This window comes from Bradysia coprophila, unplaced genomic scaffold (genome assembly GCF_014529535.1).
Source record: "Bradysia coprophila strain Holo2 unplaced genomic scaffold, BU_Bcop_v1 contig_620, whole genome shotgun sequence".
Classification (NCBI taxonomy): domain Eukaryota; kingdom Metazoa; phylum Arthropoda; class Insecta; order Diptera; family Sciaridae; genus Bradysia; species Bradysia coprophila.
Genome location: NW_023503859.1, coordinates 19,134 through 31,766, shown reverse-complemented (window position 1 = coordinate 31,766; position 12,633 = coordinate 19,134). Strand labels below are relative to the sequence as shown.

General features: G+C 39.0%; 3 protein-coding genes across 5 annotated transcripts; 2 read left to right on the top strand and 1 right to left on the bottom strand.

Annotated features, from left to right (window-relative positions):
- Positions 1-18: 18 nt before the first annotated feature.
- Positions 19-4,266, top strand: LOC119083401 (protein Aster-B-like). 2 transcript variants are annotated; one of them, XM_037193120.1, is made up of 6 exons: positions 19-325; positions 658-788; positions 3,240-3,433; positions 3,550-3,778; positions 3,842-3,962; positions 4,021-4,266. In XM_037193120.1, the coding sequence occupies exons 1-6, from the start codon at positions 80-82 to the stop codon at positions 4,111-4,113; spliced, it is 1,014 nt and encodes a 337-aa protein (XP_037049015.1). In that variant the 5' UTR covers positions 19-79; the 3' UTR covers positions 4,114-4,266. The 2 variants fall into 2 exon arrangements, with proteins under 2 accessions (XP_037049015.1, XP_037049014.1); XM_037193119.1 differs by having other exon boundaries at positions 19-517.
- A 1,077-nt stretch (positions 4,267-5,343) lies between these two features.
- On the top strand, positions 5,344-7,173 carry LOC119083406 (uncharacterized protein F58A4.6-like). The gene is made up of 3 exons (XM_037193125.1): positions 5,344-5,779; positions 6,544-6,658; positions 6,731-7,173. The coding sequence occupies exons 1-3, from the start codon at positions 5,466-5,468 to the stop codon at positions 7,037-7,039; spliced, it is 738 nt and encodes a 245-aa protein (XP_037049020.1). The 5' UTR covers positions 5,344-5,465; the 3' UTR covers positions 7,040-7,173.
- LOC119083405 (bleomycin hydrolase-like) lies at positions 7,031-11,562 on the bottom strand. 2 transcript variants are annotated; one of them, XM_037193124.1, is made up of 7 exons: positions 11,399-11,562; positions 9,107-9,264; positions 8,645-8,890; positions 8,192-8,581; positions 7,811-8,037; positions 7,484-7,604; positions 7,031-7,411 (listed from the first exon to the last, which is right to left on the bottom strand). In XM_037193124.1, the coding sequence occupies exons 1-7, from the start codon at positions 11,409-11,411 to the stop codon at positions 7,196-7,198; spliced, it is 1,371 nt and encodes a 456-aa protein (XP_037049019.1). In that variant the 5' UTR covers positions 11,412-11,562; the 3' UTR covers positions 7,031-7,195. The 2 variants fall into 2 exon arrangements, with proteins under 2 accessions (XP_037049019.1, XP_037049018.1); XM_037193123.1 differs by lacking the exon at positions 11,399-11,562 and adding an exon at positions 9,426-9,560.
- Positions 11,563-12,633: the final 1,071 nt, after the last annotated feature.

The following is a 12,633-nucleotide window of genomic DNA, read 5'->3' as shown; positions in this document are numbered from 1 at the left end:
ACCTTAACCAATACATTTTTCAGTCGTTCTGTTACGTCTCAAGCGCATATTGAGAATATTTAATCGGTCTGCCGGTGTCATGGAATCGACCAATCAAACTGACCTGAGTCCTACTCAGACGGGCCATTTATTGGAGTCGAAAATATTCCGCAACTTTAGTCGATTATCGCGGAAAAAGCCGAAAATCGATTCGCCAAATGTGAAAATGTCTGAGCTGCTGGTGGAGTCGAGTGATTCCGGCAACGAAAAACCGGAATTCACCAACGATTTCGAATGTACTTCTCCAGCGCACGAATGGAGAAAATTAATAAACATCATCCTGCCGGTCAGTGTGGAGGCGTTACGAAATGAACTGTTTTCGAAATCAAAGTTTATGGAAGATTTTCATGCAATGCGAAAGCACTACGATATACACAATACCGAATGGGAACGATCTGATGATGGCAAAATGCGGAGAACAATAAAATACAAAATGCCATTGACCACCAATCTTGGTTTCGGTCCAAAGTTTACAAGTGTGAGTTACTGTGACTGTGAGTTTGGCTGCTAGAGAGAGTATTGCTAAAATCAATAGTTTACAACAGTACACAAAATACGACTTTACATTCCATTTAAGTTCACTTTAACTTAATTGAATCCATTCGATTGAATCCATAGATTACACAAATGCAAACCGAAAGCTCCTGTTGCATACCGAATCGATTTTATGCGGTTGATGTGGTCAATTCAAATGAAAACATTCCGTACGCCGATGTTTTTGAAGTTGCGATACATCATTGTATGCTCAGGTAATTGTGATTAGTTGTTATTGTGGCACAGCCATACACTAGACAATTAATTTGAATTAACCAATGAGATTATCATGGTACTTATCATGTGATTATTGACATCGCCTTCGGCTCGTTTTATCAAATTTCATCGGAGAAAAGTAAATGAATTTAATTGATACATTTTTGATGATGTGAGTAAAACTTAATTTTACCTTAAGAGAAATCTACACATGGCTAAATTGTTGCCTATATTTCGGGGCTAAATTATTATTATTTTGATGATAATTTCGAGCTCGCATTTTTTTGGAACACCATCGTTTGGTGTTAAAGCGTGTTAGCTTTCAGTAAAAATTTAAATGTTTGCTGTGATGTAATCTCAGTCCGAGAAAACTCAATATTTCACGAAAATTGACACCAATTTTTGTTTACGTTTTTCTTTTGAGAGAAAAAATTCGATGAAGCTGTTGTTAAATGGATTATTATAGCCAAATATTTCGTTAGTCTTCAACGGACAGCATTATAAATGGTTGTGGTAGAACACAGCATTTTTAAGCGATTGATTTCAAATTTTGTACTTCAATTTTTTACTATATAAAGGACCATAACCCAGATCTTGTTATTATTTTTGTCGTCGTTATCGATAACAGATGAATAGTCGTATGGTGACAGGTTAAACATAGGCTGAAATCGACACATATTTTGAGTTTTCTCGGAGTTAGGTATCATCACCACAAAAATTTAAATTTTTTACTGAAAGCTAACACATTTTAACACCAAACGATAGTCGTGCTTTTTCCAAAAAAGGACGCGAGTCCAAAATTATCATCAAAAATAATAATAATAATTCCCCCCGCCCCAAATGTAGGCAACAATTTGCGAATGTGTCTTCTTAAACGTTGTTGGGTTGTTACATAAAGGCAACTACATTGTTGTGTCTAGACTTACAGCAATAATTACTTAGAGAGTTGCACTTGAGAGTAGCATTAGAGATGTGCGGGCCGCCGGGTCTGGGCCGGGCGGGCTTCAAATCTGTCGGGCCGAGCTTGGACCGGACCTAAAAAACCAAATTTTTGGCCCGATTTTCAAAGTTTCGCGCACTTTTTTATATGAAATTTGCTTTCGGGCTGCCCGAAAATGTCGGCCCGTCCGAGTTTTTATCCGGCCCGATCGGGCTTGGGCCGGACGGGCTATAAATACGTCGGGCCAGTTCGGGCCGGGCTTTAAAAATGAATTTCTGACCGGGCTTCGGGCCGGACGGGCTTCAAAAAAAACATCGGCCCGCACACCTCTAAGTAGCATCATCTGAAATCAAAGCGTTTGACAGGCGTTTGAATAAAAACTTTATTTTCAAATTTCATTCGTTATTTTGACACCAGTTTTTGATACGTCCAGATATATACACCAGATCTGACCATATTATGGCCGTCTTTAAATGGTCGTCAAATGTATATGTCAGGGCGAATAAAAAAAACTTATTTTGCGGACTCGGGGCAAGATTTTTTTACTCAGTCGTTAAATGTCTGTGGACGCCAATGGTAATTTCCCTTTTCGCCCATATTATAAAGGGACTACTAGTTAGGGTTCTTCTGGGGTAAAAATTGAAAGTCGTAGAGAAAATGTTTTTCGGCATATAGGTTTATACCCGTAGCTTTATGAGGCTCCTAGAGTATTGGTATAACGTCGGTGGTATCTCAAAATTAGACTACCAACAAACAGACCCTCTTTCTATTTTATCTACAATCGTTCATAATTATCTACCGTAGAAGGAGGGTTCCTATCCTACATTACGCATTAGACTGGAACGAGACTAAGGCTTCAAATTTTGCTTATAAATTTTACGATTGCCAACAGGGCTTATTATTGGGAAATGTAATTCTGAAAATTCGGAAAACTCCGAATAGTTCGGAAAACTTTCTGAATTTTTTCCGAATTTACAATATTAACGTTCCCAACAATTTCGCTAGCAGGGAAAGATATGTCCATATTAGACTTGTCAGCAATTAAACTACGTATCCTTAAATTGTAAGGACTGATGACAAAAGGAAAGAGATGAATCGGCGATTTGATGACTTAAACCAAGAATGTTAAGAAGAGATTCTCGATAACATAAGTGTGTTCGTTTTACGTTCTTAAATTGAGTATTGAGTGAAAAATCAACTAACTTGAAGTTTGTTAACCTGTCACATATGGCTATTCATCTGTTATCGATAACGAAGACAAAAATAATGACATGGATAATATGGTCAGTTATATTGTAAAATATATGTTAAAAAATTGAAGTACAAGATTTGTAATTAACAGAATAAAAATACTTTGATCGATGTAAGTAATAGGCCCGATAATAATACTGATTAGATGCTTGCCGTCTGTAACATGGTAAAACAGCAAGGATGTCAAAAATGTTTACTTCTTTCGCTCGTTAGCTTTTGCTCATTGTTTAATTGTATCGTCTCTGTCGATTTCTTCCAGCACGATCGATAACCACACGATGTACTCAGTGTACGGACAATTACGTTACAAAAAGTCGGCCTGGGGAGTGGTCAAATCTCGAATTGAAAAGAATTGTCTGGCTGGAATGGATGAATATTACATTGATCTGCAGAACACCTTACAAAAAGAATTGTGCACTCCTCCGTCGAAGGGAAAACGAAGCTCTAGGAAAAGTAAGAATTATGTTTCTGTTGAACGATGATGGTTCAATTTGTTGTCAGTGTTGTCCGGAAAAGTTCCATATTCAGTTTTCGTTGATGATTAAATCTATTTACATTTATTCTTGTAGAGTTGTCCTTCTCCATAAAACAACAAGCCATTTCTAATCAAAGTGGTGAATTAGATCCAATAATGGAATTCAAGGAAGATAGTCCATCGAAAGAAGCAAGTATTTTGATGTGGTTAACATTCAGCATACTTGTCGCTGTCATAGCTATGAGTGCAGTACTTTTATTTAAGTTATGGAAACTAGAGCAGGAATTAACTATTGAGCCTATGCCCGAGTACGATTCATTAAGGTAAACTGAAATTATGAACTCTAGGTCTTCTGATGTTAAAAGCTATCGTTGCTTCTATTTCAGGTCAATAGAGCGATCAAGTGAAGAATGGATACAGCTGTTGCGTAATCAGCAAAATATTCATGAAACAAATGTACAGAAATGGCTAAACATTTTAGAAGTAGCTGTAACACTGATTCAAAATGTACTCAGATTTTCAGGGATTTTTTTTCGGTATTTAACAGATTTCATGTAACTTTTAGACTGAACGAGTCTTGGTGGAATTGATCGAACAAGTGCAGTTGAAAGGAGTCACTGAGATACACTCAGTAGATAAGTGCCACATCAACGACTAATATACATAACCTCAAAGTGTCAGTGAGCATAACCATTAGAATAGAATTACGTGTACTCAATTTAGTTGAATTTGCTTTGTTTTCCAAAAAGTCTGATAGTTCTTGAATGTAACGATGATGTATATATACGTAATAAATGACTAGTTACTGCTTCCAACAAAAGAATTATAATTTGCTGCATTCTATGCGGTTTGTATTACCTTCCCATTGCAATCGGAGGGGTTAAAACTAGTCAAAAATACTCCGATTCTGTACTTTCTGATTTCTGTGGATTTTAGTTGTTGAACGAAATACTGTTGAGATCAGCAAATCATCGGGGAATCTGGCACACGGTGCCAAAAGAACGCACTTTTAAACTATATAAAAGGTGAACTCGCACATGCAAGTTTATTGCTGCAAATGCTTTTTATCGACCTAATGAATCCTTTTACAAAATGTTGATATCGAAAAGTCGTGTGCGAGTTCACCTTTTACGTAGTTGAAAAATTGCGTCAAATTGCTCGTGTGTTCTCGGCCTGAAGTAACTGAAGTAAGCTGAAGGTTCGTGAGGAACAACTGGAAAGCAAACTAACGAAAATTTTCAATTCGTCCATGGCTACGCGATAAAATTCGACTACAGTGTGATGGCAAGCTCTCTTGTATTAAAAATTGAAACTGGCATTCTAGAAATTCTGGTAGTTTCGACTCAAAAATGTCCAAAAACTGAATAGAAACTGCAAATATCAATTTGTTAACAAATTGCTTTTTTAAATTGTCAAAAGACCGGCAGTTTTACTCTAATCCGCATAGATCTCTTCGTTTGGTGAAACTGATGACGGAAACGTGAGGAATGGTGGGGAAAAGTGTGCAAACTAATTGAAACCAACTTCGCAATTTCACATAGTAATGAATAAGTGAGTGCGTCCAATTCTTTGAAATGAATGTAAAGGAACTAAATACGGGGATTTTTCTTAGAAGCAAAGTTGGTTGTCATTAGTTTGCACACAAAACCGAACCGTCGATTGTCACGCCAGCGGTTATTTTAATGATCTACAAATCACAGCGCCAATATTTGCTCTGGCTTCCGTCTTTCATTTGAAAACACCCCCACAACTTCGTATCCCGCTCACTTCGCAAGAAAACTTGTGGAACATACCCACACTAACACACTCTTAAACCAGGAACGACATCAACGGAACAATGGAAATGAAATACATTTTGGTCTACCCTGCCGACTGTTGAATAAAAACATCTGTTCATTTGACAACTAAAAAATCAAAACATAACCTCCGCAGTACGAATAAATGTCTTGGCTTAATCCGTTCGATAATAAAATGAATTTGTAGAAAACTAAGGCCCAACTATATCGAACAATGAAGTGCAAAACAATCGTGAATCTGTTCAATTCGGACAGTCAATACATTTGCACGATCTCCGTGCAATCGTCACGAATTCGTTTCAAGCCGCTAAACAGCAACAACAAATTTCCCTGTGATAATAGTCAAACCAACAAGAACCACAAATTTGTTACATTCACTGCCCAGACATGGTCGTTTTGGTTCTTCTTGAATGAATTGAATGCGTCGCTTTTTTATAGACAATGTGTGATAAAATCTGTGAACGAATTGGAAGGAATACCGATGATAGTCGTAGTGCAGCCGCATCGAGAAGTGATCGATCGTGATTGGTGAGTTTTCGGATGCTTTTTTAAACTTTTTACGATTGTCATTAAAGGGTAAATAGGCCTGTAACGAGCCTTCTGCCTGTTACGAACACTGAAAGAGTAGATGGAGCAACAAAAATGCGTACTTGAAAGAGATACAACTAAGAGCTCATAGCGAAACCCAAGAGGGCTTGTAACTGACCTGTTTCACCTAACATAGTTCTCGGCCAAAAGGTCGAAGTGGGCCCGAGAGTGTTTCGATTGCAAAACTTCAAAGAACTTCCTCAAGTGACTATCTAAAGACCATCTGATTCAAATGAAGTTTCGGAATTGTTGGTAGTGAGGGATACTAAAGAGTCGACCAGTTACGAGTCGTCCACTAGTTGCTTCCTTATGGTAAATGAAAAGTAGTTCTGCACAAGGCAACTCTCCTAAATCTAGAATTGTGAGACGGGAAGTAACACTTGAACAAGTACCGGATTGCTCGTCATTCATTCAAAAATCAAGACGCTCTTTGAGCATCGCCGAATGCTTATAGGTTCAGCCGGGCCTGACCTGAAAGCATCGGTGTTACTAGTCGTCAGAGTCAACATCTTTAGTTAAAGCTCTTCCTCTCTCTCTCTCCCTCTCTCTTATGATTTTGGTCCTCTATTTGACTTGCATCACATCACTTATCTTCGGTGATAAAAAGAGCATTGCCTCAGCGCATAGACCCAAAAAATGGATCTACTCACGTCGGGGTGTAATGACTCCAAAAATTTTGTGTTCCTCATGCTCTCTCTCAACAGGAACTCATTGACCAGACACACAGCCTGGGAAAAGGTGGAACTCGACCATTTACTGTCCTGGTTGTCAACGTTAGGCGGTGCCTTTTCAGCGTTAGGTGACAGCAAAACGAACTGCGTAAGTTGTCGTCTTGATTCCGTCTCATTACATCCAGATCATTGTTGCTATTATGTGTTCGTTCACTTACAGGCTGAGATAGCCGGTAAAATATCGTTCTATCAACTGAAATTGGGTCTGCAGTTCGGTGATCCACTGATCGTAGCCAGAAGTAAGTTATTCGTTTCGCTGTCGTTGATCCAACGCGGACGGCTCAGGTTAGCGAAACGGATAATCCGGCAACAGTACGAAGTGGCCAAGATGGAGGAAGAGTATGATCCACGGTTGAGGAAAATGTGCGTCGGAATTTGGATGAAATTGCAGTATGCTTATCAGCAACGGTCAGAAAATCGGAAGTCAATTCGTATGGAAGTTTGTAATAAATCAGTGGGCTCGGTTTAGTAAATTGTTGTCTTTATTTGTACAAAAAAAAAAGTTTATTGGCAAACGGTTATTCACGCAGCAATCACGTCATACCACACACGTTTCTGATTCTGAAGACATCGAACACAAACAAAGAATTGATTTAAATGAAAAATATTCCCGCCCCTCGGAAATCTATTGTGCTAAGGTGCCCATAGGATCCCATGCTGGAAGCACAATCGGTTCTAACGGAAAAATGGCTGCAACGTCGTCAGTTATATACTTTATGTCGACCACCACTTCGTAAACAAACTCTCTGAACCAATCGTCCGTCATTATGATGTATCCCTTTTCGCCGGGATCTTCGCCCCATGAATTCTCCACACGGTATCGAATCGGTGCACCATTTTCCTGTTCAAAGTGCAAAATTTTGGATTTATCTTCAAGAAATCTCCTCGATGTCGTCCCATGAAAAACACTTACGTTCAAATGCACAGCCGTAAACACCATGGCATGGGTCAGAGCCGATTCGCCGTAAATAAGTCGATCCTCTTTCGATAGGGTCGTTTGAATGTCGACTCCGAATAGCGTTTTGAAGTCATTTCTGCGAATAGAAAAATAGGGGAACGGGGTCACTTTGGGGAATAGGTTGAAAGGAGAGAAGGGTCAACCCATCGGATTAAAGATGTACAAAGCACAAACATTCTCCCAACATTTGCATCGATTCCAAGTTGCAAAGGCAACTAGGTCATCATTGTGACCTAAAGCCCTTTCTCATTCCATCGAAATTATCATGAACAAAGCACTCACATTTCCACGTCCAAAATGCCATGCTTCCTGTATGTACGTTTTCCAACATCACATCCAAACCATACCGGCTCCCCATTCAAGATGCTCTTTACGACCGCTTGCTGCAATGATTTCACTGGTTGATTGTTGTAAATAACTTGTTGGCCGCCAACAACATTGTTCAGACAATCAACGGTGTACGTAAAATTGTAGTGGCTAGTCCGTCGCGCATCATTCATGAGACATAACTGAAAAATAAATTAGAAACGAGAAAACGATAAATTTTACTTCCAGTTCGTTCAGAGAGTTAATAACAGATGGCGATGCATGCGTGACAGAAGCAACGCCGTCTGTTATCAACTCTATGAGAATAGTTCGCTGGAATGGTTCGCTGTGACTTACTTTGTTTTCAACATTGAAATACGGCTTCACCAGGGTTTCGTAGAATTGTAGCGGTGTAATATCGCCCGTGGCTTGGTATTTCTTTGTCTTATCATAATACTCCCAATTGAACGTATCGCCCGGTATTCCGATGCAAATGCCGACGATATTGTACACCTCTTTCATCTGTTCCATGATTTTGGTCTTGATGGCCTCTTTCGTTGCGTTTTCTTCCGTGATCATCACCCGAAGAATTCTTGCATATTCACGCAGTTTGCTCTTCAAGGCCATGTTCATGCGTAGACTCGCTTCACAGCTGAACGTTTCCGGAAAGTATTTCTTCGGCATAACGCCGTACTTACTGACCAAGTTGATCACCATGGACCATTGACCACCTTCATCTATTGGATTCTAAGAAAGTAATCTTTTTGGTTCACGAATTCATTCAATTTTGTGGAAATGGCGCACGCTCACCTTCAACAAAAACGCCATCAACCGACCGTCAGGTTTCTCGCCACGCTGAACGAGCTCAACGAATTTATTCAGGAAGTAGTAGGAACGCTCGATTTTATCCCAGTAGAACAGATACGCCTGCGAGAATTCGAATTCTTCGATATTGTGCGCTTTCATGAACGGAATTCGCATAACATTTAACGCCGCAAAGAGCCAGCAGCGACTGGAACCTTTCTGGTTGGTGACTGGTTTTCCTTCGGCTTCGATCTGTAAGAATTTGTTTGAACACGTCAGAACCAACACATTCATTAGGGAAATGGCACAGTCTACAGTAATGTCTTAATTGGGGCTGATAATCGTGAAAACAATGGCTTTGTATTTTTTCTTCATTTTTCACCGCTTCCCGTTGCTAAGACAATGCATTTTCTCAACGTAAGATCCGGTACGAAACATCACCGACAGCCAGATTAAATTTAAACTTACCCTGCGGTTGAACATATGGTGCGTATTCTGTAGCCGTTGCTTCGAAATGGAAATTTCGAATGGGTCGTTTCGTGCGCAGGCATTTTGGGCAAGTAGATTTTTCGGATCCGCTTTAAAGCTCTCCTTCCACTGCGACACAGTCTCTTGTGTCAGGGATTCTGTCCGGGAATAGAACGATGATTCAATTAGCAGAATTAAGAACACGTCCACACCGACAAAATGTTTCTTATGCGTGAACACGAACTCTCTCGTTACAACAAATCCTAACATCAAAACGATGATCCGACACAATAAAGGGAAAAGCATTTCTACTCTTTACCTGCTAGAACACCCACACAATTTTCATGCAAATGCATAACATTTGCTTCAGTATGATGACGAGGACTATCAATTGCACATCCGTAGAATAAACTTAAGAGCGACAAACAACAACGGTTGGTGAGAAACGGTGAGAAAATTTTCATTTAAAGTCAAACAAACATACCAAGTGCACAGATCATAAGATTTCATTTCTATTGATTGAAATGAATCGATTTCCGACCATCACACACTACACTACATATCTGACGAAACACAATGGCAACAAAGACCAACGTAGCAATTGTTTTAATAAATATCGGTCGCAGTCAATATCTGCAAGCGCAACCACTCTTAGCTGTGCAGTGAGACCCGTTCGAGAAAATGTCGCAATTTGATAGCATTCACTTAAGTTGACCCGAACCTGAACTAAGATTTCAAATTCGTACCGAACGTGATCTATATCAATTCGAACCGGAATAGGTTCTACCCGAATCTGACCGGAGCCTGAACTTTTCAGGTTGGAACGGGTTCGGGTAAAAGAAATAACAAATTTTCACTGAACATTTCGAGTTACTCGAACTTGACCTGGTCTAAACTGAAAATGTAAAACGACACGTTCCGAGTATTACGTAAGTGGAACCAGTGTGATATGAAAGCAATGGTTGTGACTTAATCACGAAGATCAGGAAGTTTGGAAGAATAATGACGACGCATAGTTTGTCTCTGCAGGTTGGCAGACCATTCTGCAAAATTTAGCTTGAAGAGACGATGACTTATCGGATGAATAGAGGGACTTTTACAACATTTTTGCATTAATCGTCTAAATGGCTATAGCATAGCCAGTCTAGTGCTTCAACTGACACTTTATGTTTTAGTTTTAATTTACAAGAAATAATTCCAATCGACCTCGTTCTCATCCTATAACTTGCCTCAGTCGTCTGTTAACACCTGTCATAGAAGAAAAGTTTTTTTTATCGACGTTCGACTGAAAGAAAAACAGAATTCTCCTGGCAGAGACACAACCATGAAAAATAATAAATACAAATCGTAATTTGGCATCTCCAAACATGAAACATTGTCCAACTACTCTGAGATTGAAATTGCTTCTATGAAACAGAATATGAGACTCGTTCCTTTGTACGGGTCTAATGGCTATGCTAACAACAACAGCAAACACGGCTTTTGAATCGCAACATTTTCAACGATCGGCTATAGCCATAGATGAATCACGAGTGTTTCATAAACAATCGAAAAACTATGAGCTCTCACGTGAAAATTATGGACGGGTTAATTGGCTAGTAATTTGCTGATGGGATAGGGTGTTAAGACGCGTAACACGAGATTTTAAACTATCGAATCCGATATGTCTACCGATTTTATACGGCTTGGAAGTAATTAATTAGAATTGGAAAAGGATAACATCGCATGAATGTGATGGTGCAACGCACTTCAAGCAGTACTCTAAATAGGGTACTGAAACTGGACAGTGTATCGAACTAATTTAGAGACTCTAAAAAAATTCGGACACTTTTTTCATACAAAGTATTACTCTATTTGACAGCTGTCATTAATAGCACTTTTGCTTGAAGTGCGTTGGATGGTGGTAATATATGGGTATCTAGCTACTCCAAATAATGCTACTGAAAATTTTTCTCTCGATCGAAACAATGGTTTTTATTGAAAAACGAGAATAAATCGTAGAATATCGACCCGAATTGACTCTGAGTTGCATATTCCATTAATTGTGAGCTTTTCTATTCCATAAAACAAAAGTCTAAACTCTCGAAGAACAAAGTTTACGTCAAACACTTTAGTCTCTTGAACAAAGAAAAGAAAAATGTTCAAAATCACACAATCATTCTTCAATGGCTGCACTTGCTATATCGAAATTATGGATAAGGTCAACGAGTTCAAGTATGCGTATTCGTAATACACTTACAACCGACCACTTTCCATTTAAATTTAAATTGTTTTGATAAGAAAATTTGTTACCCATATCATCCATGTTCCTGCTGCAGACTCTTTCGATTTTCCAATTGAACTTTTGTTTCCAAAAAATTTCTTTTCACTTTCACTGCAGCTGACGTTTAAATGTAGCACTGTGTGTATGGATGTGCTGTTGGATGATAAAAAACGCATAAACAAAAACATTCACACACATACGCATCTCTTTGACTATAGGAAAATATGGAAATCTTTTAAAAATCTGAACCGACGCATGAGTGGAAGCAAGCATTGTGGAACGGTTAAAATGGAATTTTTAAATAAATTGCGCGAAATCACTAACGACAAAACCACTCTGTTTTTTCTCCGTTTACATTTTAAACAATAGAAAAGAGGCATGACTTAGCTTAACGGAGGCAAAACGGCGTGGTTTTGTAAAAGTGGAAAGCCTTAATTTTACATTTTCCAACAGAGATAAATGAATCATGAATGTACTTTCGGCCTTATTTTTTAAACGGTGAGTAAAGTCACAACAAAAAGTGTTCTGCAGTACATGCTGTAGTTACGTAGCTGGTAAAACAGTTAAAGCCACATATTTACTATTATTTTCCCAGGAGTTGTTTACCCCGTATTTTTATCTTCGGTCTATTACACTGGCTCTTCTAAGCGTGCTCATTGAGTGTAAAAAAAATTTAAAAGTGTGTATTTTACACACTTTTTGTGAATACACAAAAGTGTGCAAAATACACACTTGCAGCAAGAAGAAAAATGAAAAAAATGTCAGAATTTTCATAAAAGCGCCAGCAGGTAATGACTTTTCATTTAAAACTGTAAATGCCTCTGATGTTGCCAGGACAATCGCCAGTCTACCTGATAAGAAGTCAACCAGTCATGATAAATTGCCGATGGGATTGCTCAAAACCACCGCTGAGTCAATTGCCCCGATTATTGCTTTTTGTTTTAATCTGGCAGTCGTTACTTCTGTATATCCAAGAGAACTGTTAAAGGGACGACTGAAGGTAATGACACCGAGAACTACAGAGGCCTAACGCTTTTGCCTTCATTATCGAAAGAGTTTGAGAGCTTGATGCTACAGCAGCTGTACGATTGGGGTAGGGTAATCTCGCACACCACACAAATTCATGGTGTGCGAGATTCACCTCTAAGTGGTGAATCTCGCACAGTCATGACTTTTCGTTACATGTCGTAAAAGGACGCATACTATGATCGCGTGTGCGAGATTCCCCGACACCGTACGATTATCTTGCCAACATTAGACTGTT

Bases quoted from the DNA above. Each gene is read 5' to 3' on its own strand.
- LOC119083406 (XM_037193125.1), top strand. From the start codon at position 5,466: ATGAAGTGCAAAACAATCGTGAATCTGTTCAATTCGGACAGTCAATAC. The intron at 5,780-6,543 runs GTGAGTTTTCGG...CTCTCTCAACAG, and splicing joins GAAGTGATCGATCGTGATTG to GAACTCATTGACCAGACACA. The intron at 6,659-6,730 runs GTAAGTTGTCGT...GTTCACTTACAG, and splicing joins GTGACAGCAAAACGAACTGC to GCTGAGATAGCCGGTAAAAT.
- LOC119083405 (XM_037193123.1), bottom strand. From the start codon at position 9,462: ATGCATTTGCATGAAAATTGTGTGGGTGTTCTAGCAG. The intron at 8,582-8,644 runs GTGAGCGTGCGC...TTACTTTCTTAG, and splicing joins TGATGGCGTTTTTGTTGAAG to AATCCAATAGATGAAGGTGG. The intron at 7,605-7,810 runs GTGAGTGCTTTG...TTCTATTCGCAG, and splicing joins GGCATTTTGGACGTGGAAAT to AAATGACTTCAAAACGCTAT.
- LOC119083401 (XM_037193119.1), top strand. From the start codon at position 80: ATGGAATCGACCAATCAAACTGACCTGAGTCCTACTCAGACGGGCCAT. The intron at 789-3,239 runs GTAATTGTGATT...GATTTCTTCCAG, and splicing joins ATACATCATTGTATGCTCAG to CACGATCGATAACCACACGA. The intron at 3,779-3,841 runs GTAAACTGAAAT...CTTCTATTTCAG, and splicing joins CCCGAGTACGATTCATTAAG to GTCAATAGAGCGATCAAGTG.